General features: G+C 44.2%; 1 protein-coding gene across 2 annotated transcripts; it reads right to left on the reverse strand.

Moving 5' to 3' along the window:
* Positions 1-1,672: 1,672 nt before the first annotated feature.
* Positions 1,673-6,342, reverse strand: EXOSC3 (exosome component 3). Of its 2 annotated transcripts, XM_003940061.4 has the most exons (4): positions 5,916-6,309; positions 5,107-5,256; positions 3,251-3,402; positions 1,673-2,130 (listed from the first exon to the last, which is right to left on the reverse strand). In XM_003940061.4, the coding sequence occupies exons 1-4, from the start codon at positions 6,240-6,242 to the stop codon at positions 1,929-1,931; spliced, it is 831 nt and encodes a 276-aa protein (XP_003940110.1). In that variant the 5' UTR covers positions 6,243-6,309; the 3' UTR covers positions 1,673-1,928. The 2 variants fall into 2 exon arrangements, with proteins under 2 accessions (XP_003940110.1, XP_010349095.1); XM_010350793.3 differs by lacking the exon at positions 3,251-3,402 and having other exon boundaries at positions 2,044-2,130; positions 5,916-6,342.
* Between the last annotated feature and the right edge of the window lie 7,591 nt (positions 6,343-13,933).

Raw genomic sequence — 13,933 nt, forward strand, 5'->3', positions numbered from 1 at the left:
AATGTGGCACATATACACGATGGAATACTATGCAGCCATTAAAAAGGATGAGTTCCTGTCCTTTGCAGTGACATAGATGAAGCTTGAAACCATCATTCTCAGCAAACTGACACAAGAACAGAAAACCAAACACCACATGTTCTCACTCATAAGTAGGTGTTGAACAACAATGAGAATACATGGACACAGGGAGGGGAACATCACACATTGGGGTCTGTTAGGGGGTTGGGGGCCTAGGGTAGGGATAGCAGGGGTGGGGGTTTGAGGAGGGCTAACATTAAGAGAAATACGTAACGTGGATGACAGGGGGATGGATGCAGCAAAGCACCATGGCACATGTATACCTATGTAACAAACTTGCACATTCTGCACATGTACCCCAGAACATAATAAAAAAATTCATCCATGTAACCCAAAAGCACTTGTACCCCCAAAAGCTATTGAAATAAAAATAACCGTTCAGTCCTCAGAAAACATCATTAGGAACACACCAAGCTCCATGGTCTGTATCAACATATAGACATCAATAAGGAGTTCTACAATCTCTTTCATCCAAAAGCAACTTTCTATGGATAGGCTTCAGGGGATCCGTATCTCAAGTATTCTCAAAGAGGTCTATAAACCAAGAATTGCTGATGTAGATCACCTGGCAGTCTTTTTTTTTTTTTTTTTTTTAACCCCTAAAGGTTTTGGTTAATATACTAAATAGCATAGAAGAGTTTTCTTTACAACTCTGCTACAAACCTTAACCATTTATCCAAATTGGAACAGGTAGTTTTTTGCTTAGCTCCTAGAAATGATTTTAGCAAAGTAAGACTTGGCCAGATATAGACTCAGAAATCCTCAGTGTTACTTATATAATAATAAACTATATCAAAAATATCCTATAACATGAAATATGTGACTAATGAATTTTTCATGGAAGTTGTGAAATGTATCATGCTATTTGAAGTAGACAAAAGTATATTACAAAGTAGCATATAAGCTATAAAACTATAATTTCAGGCCGGGCGCGGTGGCTCAAGCCTGTAATCCCAGCACTTTGGGAGGCCGAGGTGGGTGGATCACGAGGTCAAGAGATCGAGACCATCCTGGTCAACATGGTGAAACCCCGTCTCTACTAAAAATACAAAAAATTAGCTGGGCATGGTGGCGTGTGCCTGTAATCCCAGCTACTCAGGAGGCTGAGGCAGGAGAATTGCCTGAACCCAGGAGGCGGAGGTTGCGGTGAGCCGAGATCACGCCATTGCACTCCAGCCTGGGTAACAAGAGTGAAACTCCATCTCAAAAAACAAAAACAAACAAACAAAAAAACTATAATTTCAATTTGATAAACATACAGAGTAGAGAATGTAGGCCAAGTTAAATTCTGTGCCTCAGTTTCAATTATGAGGATAAGAGTCTTCTGCAGTTAGAATAAAGGAGTTAATCTATGCAAAACACAACAATACTTGTACCTGGAAAACACGGTATTGCATTGCTATATACTCACCCACTGAATAATGGGATTATAAGCGTCATTTCTTTGCTGCTTTATATTTTTTATGTATTCTACATTTCTCTGATGAATGTGAATATTATAATCAGAAAATTATTTTACTGCTGACTTCCAGTTAATTATGGAAGCTATACTCTAGCAATACTAAGGGAGTTAACTCTGAATAAATCAATGTTAACGTTTTAGTGAACTTTATTGTACAGAACAACAACAACAAAAATCCTGATTTTGCAATGATTTTCTCTCCCATGAAAGTGTTGGTGAAAACCAGTAACTTATAAAAATACTTTAGGACTCTAATAAGATAATATGTACATTCACACCTTATCTTGTGAGTATTTAAATGGAGAGAGGTTCACCTGAAAAAAGTTTTCCCCGGGAAACCCATAGTTTTTTGCTTCAACTGACCTATTAAAAAAGCCCACCTGTATCAACTTTCTGCCAATCTGGAAAAGATCTGTTTTCTTTGATCTGATGTCATGTGTTCACAAGCTTCTAAAATGTTTGCCAAAATTAAAGTCTGTTGGATGGTTTTTGCCTTAACCCATATTCTTCCATTCATTCCAAATACTATCTCCAGTGGATAGAGTTTTCCCACTTCCTGTATGATTTCACAATCTGGAGCTAACAGCCTGGTGGGAAGAGAAAAGAAAATAAAATTTAATAAAGTGGCAAAGATGTGTCCGGAGTCTCCTTTACAATGTGATTCCTTCTCTGAGCAGTTCTCCATAGTTGAACAAGAACAAGGCACATGATGACATCTGCTGCCTCCTTTCTTCCAAGAAACTTTAAACTTTTCAAAGGTATACCAGAGATGACAAAGTTGGGCTATCCCCTACAAAGAAATCAAACTCCCTAGGTTACCAACTTTGCAAAAAATATAAATCATTCCTCTAGATTGTCAGAGCACCTTAATTCTAGACTGGGAAGCATAACTTTTTGTTATTTACAGTGCTAAAAGACACTTTACACTTACTTTCCTGATCATGTTATTTTCTTGTGTTAAATTCAGTACTTGGAGAGGAACACTAGCTCTTTCAAACCACAAGGGAGCTGCTTGGTTAATAACATGCTTTTCTGATGTCCAGACTTAATTCTCCAGATCTTTAGGACATGTAGCAAGAAGAGGCATACAAGATAGCTCTGAACTTCACTGGTTATAGGAGTAAAGCCCCTGAATATGGCACAGCTTTGAATGGGTAAAGTTCTATACACCAAAAAGAGAATCTGCCTCAGTGGGAACTACTAAACTTACCAGGACCAAATGGCAGAAGCCTTCTGTGAATGTCTACATAGGCTTGAACATCATAAGCTTGAACATCACAATGTAAGCTGCGTGTGACCCCCATAATTAGAAAAATTTGATAATTTGATAACAACTACAGAGTACATCTGTATTCAATTGACTCAGAAGAGGGAAAAAGCCAGTTTTCAGTTTGGGCTGAGTATAGCAGCTGAGGAACAGGCCTGGGAGGGAAGACATGAATACAGAGTAAGGGCTTAATAGCATGAAGTATTAGCCCACCAGAAACTACACAGCCAAACACATCTAAATTTTATGTTTACCTACCTACCTACAAGAAGGTAGGATTAAATTCATGAGTTTCCAAATGTGTTAAAATGGATATTGATTTTTAACCTTGAGGAGGAATTCATATGTCACAAAGAATCTGAATCCTGAAGATTAACCAACTTTTCAACAATGTATAATTATAAAAAAAGGCAGGGAAGCCAGCAGACATCAGGACTTACTTTCTAATTAAGCCCAAAGTCACTTTAAAAAGCAGACCATCCTGTCCAATGACACCCATTCCATTGGCTCGTCCACAGCTGTCAATACAGACCATCTCTGGTTCCATGTCTTTATTAGCAACCACAAATTGGCCATAGATGAGATCTCCAACCTATAATGATATTAAAAACCAGTTCATTTCCTCTCAGCAAACTACTCCACAGGTGCTGGGGTTCCTTCCCACAGCCATCAATGCCAGTCACCTGCAGTTCTGTGGCTAAGGGATTGACTACACTACAGGGTTTCTACAGTCACTCTGGAGTTGAGTCTTGTTAAAAAAGAAACGCATGTATCATTCCCTTTCACCAACCAGGAAATCACAGAGGAGGAGCCATCTCAAGGCCAGAGAACACCTCTAGGGTTGCACTGTCTAATATGGTAGGTAGCTAATTAGTTGAACTCACATTTAATTAAAATTAGATACTTAAAATTAATTTCCTGAGTTGCATTAGCCACATTTCAGGTGCTCAACAGCTAGTGGCTACCATACTAATCAGTGCAGATGGAAAACAGCATCACTGTAGAAAGTTATATTAGGTGACACCACCCTAGAGAATTAGAAAGGAACTCACGGCATGCAAATTAGTCAAAGCAAAACAAAATAATTCACCGACACTTCTCCCTGCGAGATTTACTTAAAAACCTCATGGAGCTAAACTTTAAAGTGAAGAAACAGGAAATGGAGAGTGAACTCATTCTGATTACTCAACAGAACGTACTAAGTACCTACTGTTTGTTGGTGACTATGTAAACTACAGAGGAAGAAAACATTCTCCGCTTTTCAGAAGCATTTGGTCTTGGAGGGCAGTGGGGAGGTACATGTACTAAATCCAGTAAGTGCTAGAGCAAAGATAGGAGAAAAGTGACAACTGGAGAAGGCTTTAGAGAGGTGGTTGTGTTTAGCCTGCGTCTAAAAAGATGACAATGTGTTCCACAGGCTGAGAAGGAATAGTGCAATCGAGAGGGAAATAAGGGCAGGAAATTGAGTTTAGTGGTTTTTGGTGTGATTCATGTAGGGCAGTTTGAAGGATATAATAAGGGATAAGGAAAGACACCTGAAGTGTAATGCCAAGGAATTCTGTAAATTTTGGACAATTTTGTTTTTTCTTTTCCAGAAAGTGACTGTATGAGGATGTCTGCTCTCAAAACCCTGGATGGTGAGGTCAAAGTGTGGAGGCAAGGATTAATGTGACGGAGTCCAGTCAAGAGGGAGCTAAAACCTGAACTTGCAAAGTGGAGATAAAGGGATGCACATACTAAAGATCAGAGATGGAATCAAATAGGATCAAAATAGGGTTAGGCAACTAAATATGCATGAGAAGTCAATGAGAAGCAGCAACGAAATCACTAAATGTCGGGGCGGGGGGAGACAAGAAGAGTGCGGCTATGCTACCCGAAAAGCCCAAACTGAAAACCCAAGGCAATATCACCACTCGTCTCTCAGCTCCTAGGACCTACAGCCAGGATGGGTGGATAGCTGATAATGTCAAAATGTGCACAACTTGTTCCTCCTCTAAGCCTACGGAAGACCTCCTTGTCCAGAGGATATGGACATAACAAATAATGGAGATGACAGATAAAACCTTTCAACTCAGTAGAAATGAAACATGCCAAGAACAAATGCAGTCAATGTAAAATAAGTATGTGGCTCTGGTCCTGGAGCATCTGAACAAACTCTTGGAGCCCGGGGCAATTACATGCATGCACAGAGATCTAGGTCATGCTTTGGAGACAATTCAGGTAGCCTTCTGGATGTTTGAGTGTTCTAGGGAATGGATGTTTTGCTTGCTTTGAAACCAAAGGCCCCCATCATTACCTGCACATTTGGTCTGTTTCTTTTAGTTGCACCTTCAAATGATAAGTAAGACAAAGAAGCTGGCTCACTCCCTCCAACATCAACTTTGAATATATCTCCAGATTTAGCTGTCACTATGCCAATCACATGGTCTCCTTTCACTGGAACATACTACAAAAGGAAACAATGAGAAAACAGCCATAAATAACAAGATGCCATTGGAAGGTACCTTCAGCAAGTCCTTTGTGGTTACCTTATTGTCATTAAAGAGAAAGAAATCTGATCGTTTGCCACTTTCGGTAAAAGAAAATCACATCAAGTGTCGGGTTTGCAGCTTCTGGTAGTCTGTTAATTGAGCCCAAACCCCGTGTTTCTTCAGCACCCCAAACTGTAAGTCCCTAGCTTTGTAGCATAAATCCAGTGGCAAAGGAATCCTTACAACCAAGGAAGCCCATTCCATAGTTATTTTTTTTTCTGTATTAAAGTTCTTACCTGTCCTAGGAGAAATTAACTTCCCTTGACATCCACTCATTGATCCTAGTCCTGCCCTGAGACTCCAAAGGGAAAGCCTGCTGCTCCCTGACCTTTGGGGTTTTGAAGACTGTAATCATGACTAACGGTCTCCAAACGTTTTTCTCTCCTGGTCGCCCTTCTCAGGCTATGTTCCTATTGTTCACGGACCCTCTAAAGGACATGAAAAGTGGACACAAGACTACGGTGGTTCTAGGGGCTCTAGGTTAGCCTGAACAAGGAGAGCTTCAGGGTCCCATCCTTTCTTCTTTTGGGAGGTCTTTTTAAAGCAGGGCTACCGCTCCGGAGTCCCAGCTTACCCGCTTCTGCTGAGAGTCCACCCAGTAAACGCCGCCGCCGCCGCCGCCACCGCCGGGCTCCTTGTGACGGAGGCGGCCGCACTTGGTGACCAGCAGGCGGTCCCCACAGCGCCGCAAGCCCGGGCCACAAATAACGCGCACCCGCGAGCGCGCTCCAGCATTCAGGCTTAACGGTCGCTCCCCTGCACCGCCAGGGCCTTCTGCGTCCTCCTGTTCCGGCAAGAGCAGCTCCTCACCCGGGAGCACCACCTGACCTAGTACTGAGCGCGCACCGCGGGCCCTGCCGCCTGCAAAAGATTCAGCAGCTACAGACACAGCTTCGGCCATTGCGGACGCCCCCAAACACCGTTTCCGGTATTCGCCTTCCGCTTCCGCTCTGCTTCCAACACCCGCCCTAGATGACTTTCCGGTTCCGGCAGCAGCGGTCGGTTGGATTGGACCAGCTTATGAAGCTTCATTGCCGTCAGCTCACAGGTGCCCGTCCAAGGTGGCTGTGATTGTGCCTGTAGCCAGCCATCTATCTTACAGGCGTGAGCCACCGCGCCCGGCCTAACTTTTATGTTTTTTAGGATGATTGAGACAGGTCATCTTTAACACACCCTCCAAATTTGGCAAGCCATTTTCCCCGCTAGGTGTAATAAAAGGCCAACAAATAAAAGGGGCTCCCACTTCCAGGTTAGTTTCCCTGGCAAAAGTGGGAGCTCCTGTGGCAGGGATATAGTATTAATTGTGCTTTTCTCTTCCCCACTCCAGAAGTATTGGGTGACCCCGTCTGCCTCAGTGTTGGCAGGCTCAACGCCACGGCTGAAGAGCGCTCAACGACCTCACATTCGGGCCAGGCAAAGAGGCGGGTGGGGAAATGTTCTCTTGACTGTCCTTCATTCACCCCACGTCGGTAGTGAAGTCTTTGGAAGAAACTCGGATCAGAGCTAGCGGAGGCCGCACGTGGCGAGCGGTGTGGCGCTCTAGCAGGTCAACAGATGAAACAGCTGAAACCGGGATGGAACGTTTTCTCGCGACCCGAGGGCCGGGGCTGGGCCACTCCTGAGCACCGCCCACCCTGACACGCCCAGAGCGGGCGGGGCTCGAGGGACCGTCTGTGCTTCGCCGTCTGTGCTTCGCCGCCTCGGGGTCTTGCGCCTTTGCGAGAGCTAGCTGCCGGTCGGTGCTGGGCGCCGGGAATTGGTCCGCTGGCAGGATGTGTCTGAAACCCGGCTTCAAGCCATCTAGGGCTAGCGGGTTGGTCCTAGGGTCCCATGGGTCACGGTTCACGTTTTCGAGCAGTGCGTGCTTCCTCTCTGGTTATAAAAGTGGGAAAAGTGCAATGCTTAGGGAATGAGGAGGAGGCTTTGCCCTCCGCCGTCGCGTGTGTTTCCCTGCTGATCACGAGGTGGATTACGCCTGGTTCTCTGTCAGGTTTGCGGGTTTGGAGCCAAAGCCGTCGAGGCTGTTCCCCTTTCCAGTGCCTCTGGCCTCCGCCTCCCCATTCGGAGTGTAACCAGGCCCCTTGAGATTTAAGTACTCTGGCATTTTTAGTAACTGAAATATTCAAAAATCTGTTGGGTGTTTTTTTTTTTTTCCTGTTTTGTTTTGGGTTTTTTTGAGGCAAAGTCTCGCTCTGCCACCCAGACTGAAGTGCAGTGGTGCGATCTTGGTTCACTGCAACCTCCGCCTCCCAAGTTCAAGCGACTCTCCTGCCTCAGCCTCCCGAGTAGCTGGAATTACAGGCATGCACCACCACAACTGGCTAATTTTTGTATTTTTAGTGGAGACGGGGTTTCACCATGTTGGCCGGGCTGGTCTCGAACTCCTGACTTCAAATGATCGCCCGCCTTGGCCGCCCAAAGTGCTGGGACTACAGACGTGAGCCACTGCACCTGGCCGTAGTGAAAATTCTGATCAGGCCCTTGCTTGCATGCACATGGTAATATCTCTTGTTCCCACAATATAATTATAAACTGCTGATGTCCTGTTTCTTTGTCTAGCAAGAGAGAGAACTTCAGGGTCATGAAAAGATTTTGCAGAAACAATGAATGTCAGTCACTAAGGACTTTTTGACCAGCTGCTGATGCCCATAAGTCTGGTTGCTCAAAGTTTTATCTGAGACTGTAGAGGCAAAGACTTTCCTCTTCTATTCCCGGAAGCTCTTCCTCCCTTACACCCTAGCCCCATAGAAACGTGTGCAGTCATCTCTTTGTTAAGCCACATTTGAAAGATCTTGCTCTTCCACCTTCTTGCTTTGGCCCAATTGAACAAACCTTTCTCTATCTCCAGGCACCTGTGTCTTAGCATTTGGCTTCAGCTCCGCGTCAGGCACATGAGCCTGAATTTGGGGTTACACAACATTAGTATGACTCTTGGGGAAAGTGCCAAATTTACCTTTAGAAAGGTTGGACCAGACTGCAGCTTTCTGGACTCCTCCCAGAACTTCCTCTTTATAACTAATCTTTGCTAGTTTAGAAGTTGGAAAGGTGGGATCTCATAGTGCTTTTCGTTTACGGGCTGGTGAGGTTGGGCATTTTTTCCTTTAAACACCACCACTAGTTGAGCATTTGCTTTCAGCCAGGAATTGAGCTGGGGAGGCAGTTGAGTCCTAGTCCCTGCCCTTGGGGGAGTTCACTTTCTCCACTTGAAGATACCAAGTGTTATGGTGGCTGCAACAACCGGAATAGAGTGTCAGCCCTGAGGGTACAGAGGATGAAAGTTATCTCTACATGGAAGGAAGACAAGGGTCAGGACAGGTGTTACAAAGGAAGTGATAATTTGAGTGAACTTTTAATATTTTTTAGTTTACTAGTTCCTAAAATTATAAATGAACTACATGCTAATTTACATACTGAAATTAACCATAAAAATCCATGAGGGTATTGTTAACATCTTTATTCAAATACAGGATTTAATCTAAAAACATAAATGCCCACAAATATCATGGCACAAATGAGAGACAACTTGCTACAGATGTTTTTACATAAGGATCATAACTTCTCAAACAGAATTTATTGTAAAAAGTAAAAGAACACACTTTTTTTTTTTTTTTTTTTTGGAGATGGAGTCTTGATCTGTTGTCCAGGCTGGAGTGCAGTGGTGCAATCTCAGCTCACTGCAACCTGCGCCTCCTGTGTTCAAGTGATTCTCCTGCCTCAGTCTCCCAAGTAGTTGGGACTACAGGCACGCACCACCACGCCTGGCTAATTTTTGTATTTTTAGGAGAGACAGGGTTTCAGTATGTTGGCCAGGCTGGTCTCAAACTCCTGACCTCAGGTGACCTGCCCACCTTGGCCTCCCAAAGTGCTGGGATTACAGGTGTCAGCTGCCATGCCCGACCCAGAACATACTTTTTTTTTTTTATCAACTACTGTTTTAAATGTGTTAGCAATTCCATAAAATATAGTTTCCTCACCATCATTCCCCAAATCTGAACTACATTCTGTTGGCCAGATTCCTATGTGGAATGACATTCAAGTTTGGTCTCGGTGTATCACAATACAGAACCAATTTTAAATACTCAAAATTACATGGTTTTCTGGTTTCCGACAGCTTTGCCATTTATCTACATTTCTCAAATAAGGAAACATCTTTCATGTTTATTCTCATTTTGTAGTGTGTGTGTGCCTGTGTCATGGCACCTTTTGTTAGAAAAGAGCCCAAAGGAGATGACTAAGCAAGAAAGGAGGTTCACCTGCCACAACTCCATTGGTACCAATGTAGATGAGATTTGGTGGATCAGATGAAGAAATTTGTTTTTCAGCACAGCATACAGTAGGAGTATCAGCATGGTAGCACTGGTTGGCCTCTCCCCTAGTCCTATGGAGTAAATGCAATGGGCCCAGACAGTGGCTGCACATGCAGCGGTTTGCACCACGACTGAGGGATCCAGGGCCAAGGCCTAGCATCTTTTGTGGCAAGTAGCAAACAAACTAGCCTCCTTCCCTAAGGGAGTGAGCTGTTGCATGGTAGTTATGCTGTGGTCATCTTAACCTATTTAAATACCAATGTGACTAGCTAGAAATGGTGCAGTATTAGGGAAAAGTTGGGCCTTGTGTTGGCACAGTTAGCAAGCATGTGCAGAGATGCTCAAGGCCACGGCAGACTGCCTTTCCCAGTCGAACTCAAGGCCTGTCATCATCTGACTCTAGCTTATCACTGCAGTGTCATCTTACTCAATTTTTTTTAGTGCTCTAAGTTTTTATCATTCTGGACTATTCACCAAGGCCACTTTTGCTGTTGTATTCTTATAACTACTGATTCTCTCTTATCTCCTGCCACACAGCAAGATTCCTGAGCAGACAGTAACTGCTAAAGAAATATGAGAAGGATAAAAGTACCTGAAGTTGTGACAACTACATAAGAAAACTGTAGTCGTGATGCTACTAAGGGACTGTATTCATATTGAATGCCTTCTGTATACAAGGTTGAGGCATAGATGCATCCATAGAAAAGCTTAAGATACCTTTATCAGTCAGGGTCTAATCAGGAGACAAACCACACTCATTTGAATAGGGAAAGTTTAATATATAAAGAATTATTAGCTATAACAGGGTGTTGGAATAATGAAGCAGTGGCTAATAAGAACTAGAGAGCTGGCTGGGTGTGGGGGCTCAAGCCTGTAATCCCAGCACTTTGGGAGGTGAGGTGGGCGGATCACGAAGTCAGGAGTTCGAGACCAGCCTGGTTAACATGGCGAAACCCTGTCTCTACTAAAAATACAAAAATTAGCCAGGTGTGGTGGCCTGTGCCTGTAGTCCAAGCTACTCAGGAGGCTGAGATAGAAGAACCAGGAGGTAGAGGTTGCAGTGAGCCAAGATCGTGCCACTGCATTCCAGCCTGGGTGACAGCGAGACTCCCTCCATCTCAATCACCACCACCAACAAAATAACTTGAGAGCTTTAAAGAGAATAGCAATAGCAGATATAAGAAACAGCTGCTACCCTAATGCTGCGATAGAGTTCCCAGGGAGAAGCCTCTCCCCTCCAGCCAGGGCTGATTGAAACCCTTTTGAAGAGAGTATGGCTATGGCTCATTAAATGGCAAGAAGTCATTGGGAATCTGCCAGTGAAACTTGCCATAAATCTACCCTTTAAAATTTTCTGACACTTCTAGGGTCTTGAGGAAACATATTAATGGGGAGGGGTCTCCTGGAAGCCTCTGCTATAAAACTGCCCAATAGGGTGCTAAGGAATACTGCTGGCTGCTGAGTGTTTCTGGCCACCAATCACAGCATGAACAGATGTGGAGAAGCTGCTGTGCTGCAGAAGTGTGCCAGTGAGCACAATGGGACCAGCAAGCAAAACCCATTCCTCCTGAAATGCCTCTTCAGGGCCTTTTACCTGTAAAGCATATCGTCACGATAGAGAACAAAGGAAAAAACATTTAAGGCTCAGACCCTTTTCTCAGAGTAGGCACTGAAGGGTGAATTTGGTGCCGAGACCAGCTCCGTTGTGGAGACCCCAACTCAGGCGGCACTGAAGGAATTAAGAAACAGACACAGAGATAGGAAAAGGTGTGGGACCACGGGGCCTCAGCATTCCCAGGTGAGAGCCTCGAACAGTTTGACCTACACATTTATTGTCAGCAAGGGATAATCATCATTTAACTAAAAGCATTCTTTACAGGGAACAAAGCATTCTTTACTAGTGGCAAGAAACAGGCTCTGGCGTGTTTATCTACTGCAGCTGGAACATGTCATTAAGGCACAGGTCGCTCATGCTATTGTTTGTGGTTCAGAAGTGCACTGAGCAGTCTTCCTCCCAAGAGTGGGTCAGGTATTTCCCTCGCTCCAGTAAACCAACAGCCTCTAGTAATGTGCGTCACTGCCATTCCGAGGATGTCACAGTGTTATAGATATCCTGTTTATGGCCAGTTTCTCAGTTTCTTTAAGGCCTGTTTTCTTTCTTTTTTTTTCTTGAGGCAGAGTCTTGTTCTGTTGCCAGGCGCCAGGCTGGAGTGCAGTGGCACAATCTCAGCTCACTTACAACTTCTACCTCCCAGGTTCAAGCATTTCTCCTGCCTCAGCCTCCCGAGTAGCTGGGACTACAGGTGTGTGCCACCACGCCCAGCTAATTTTTGTATTTTAGTAGGGACGGGGTTGCACCATGTTGGCCATGATGGTCTCGATCTCTTGACCTCGTGATTCTCCCGCCTCAGCCTCCCAAAGTGCTAGGATTACAGGCATGAGCCACTGCACCCAGCCTAAGGCCTGTTTATGCCAGGCTTAGGGCCTGCTCCCAGCATTTGAACCTGAGAAACGATACATTGATAACACGCAAGGGCTCATGAGGTTGTGTATTAGTCCATTTTCATGCTGCTGATAGAGACATACCCGGCCGGGCGCGGTGGCTCAAGCCTGTAATCCCAGCACTTTGGGAGGCTGAGGCGGGTGGATCAAGAGGTCAAGAGATCGAGACCATCCTGGCCAACATGGTGAAACCCCGTCTCTACTAAAAATACAAAAATTAGCTGGGCATGGTGGCGCGTGCCTGTAATCCCAGCTACTCAGGAGGCTGAGGCAGAAGAATTGCCTGAACCCAGGAGGCGGAGGTTGCGGTGAGGCGAGATAGCGCCATTGCACTCCAGCCTGGGTAACAAGAGCGAAACTCCGTCTCAAAAAAAAAAAAAAAAAAGACATACCCAAGACTGGAAAGAAAATGGTTTAATGGACTTACAGTTCCACATGGCTGGGGAGGCCTCACAATCATGGCAGAAGGCAAGGAGAAATAAATCACATCTTACGTGGATGGTGGCAGGCAAAGGGAGAGCTTGTGCAGGGAAACTCCCATTTTTGAAACCATCTGATCTTGTAAGACTTATTCACTATCCTGAGAACAGCACAGGAAAGATCCACCCCATAATTCAGTCACCTCCCACGACCCATGGGAACTGTGGGAGTTAGAATTCAAGATGAGATTCGCATGGGGACATAGCCAAACCATATCAGGTGGTAATAACAAACTCATCAGTAATAGCAATAAGGTGGAGTCTGCCCATTCCCAGATGGCTTCACTGATGAATTATACCAAACATTTAAATAAGAATCAATACCAGTTATCACAAACTCTTACAAGGAGGGAACACATCCCGACTCATTTGATGAGGCCAGTATTACCTTAATTTCAAAACTAAAGACATCACAGGAAAAGGAAACTACTGATCAATATTCCTTATAAATACAGACACAGAAATCTTCAATAAAACACAAGCAAACTGAATCCAGCAACATATAGAAAGGATTGTATACTGTGACCAAGTGGAATTAATCCCAAGTATGCAAGGTCTTTTATTATCTGGAATCAATTAATGTATTATGCCATCTCAATACATGCAGAAAAAGCATTTGAGAAAGTCTAACACCCTGTCATAATTTAAAAACAAAAACAAAACAAAACCTCAATAACTAGGATTAGAAAGGAACCACCTCCATTTGATAAAAGACATCTATGAAAAACCTGCAGATAACATACTTAACAGTGAAAGACTGAAAGCTTTGCACTTAAGATCGGGAATCAGACAAGGAAGTCTGCTCTTGCCATTTCCAGTCAACATTATACTGGGGGTTCTGTCCAGGGTAATTTGGTAGGTAAAAGCAATAAAGATATCTAAGGCCAGGTGCGGTGGCTAACGCCTATAATCCCAGCACTTTGAGAGGCCAAGGTTAGTGGATCACCTGATGTCAGGAGGTTGAGAGCAGTGTGGCCAACATGATGAAACCCCATCTCTACTAAAAATACAAAAAGGTGGACACTTGTAATACCAGCTACTCAGGAGGCTGAAGCAGGAGAATCACTTGACCCCAAGAGGCAGAGGTTGCAGTGAGCCAAGATGGCACCATTGCACTCCAGCCTGGGCAATAAGAGCGAAACACCATCTCAAAAAAAAAAAAAAAAAAAAAAAAAAAAAAAAAAGATAGATAGGAAAGGAAAAATTAAAACCATCTATATTTGCACATGATGTAGAAAATCCTAAGGCTCCCACACATACAAAAAAAAACCCCATTAGAATTGATACAAGTTCAGCAAGTTTGC

This window comes from Saimiri boliviensis, chromosome 2 (genome assembly GCF_048565385.1).
Source record: "Saimiri boliviensis isolate mSaiBol1 chromosome 2, mSaiBol1.pri, whole genome shotgun sequence".
Classification (NCBI taxonomy): Eukaryota; Metazoa; Chordata; class Mammalia; order Primates; family Cebidae; genus Saimiri; species Saimiri boliviensis.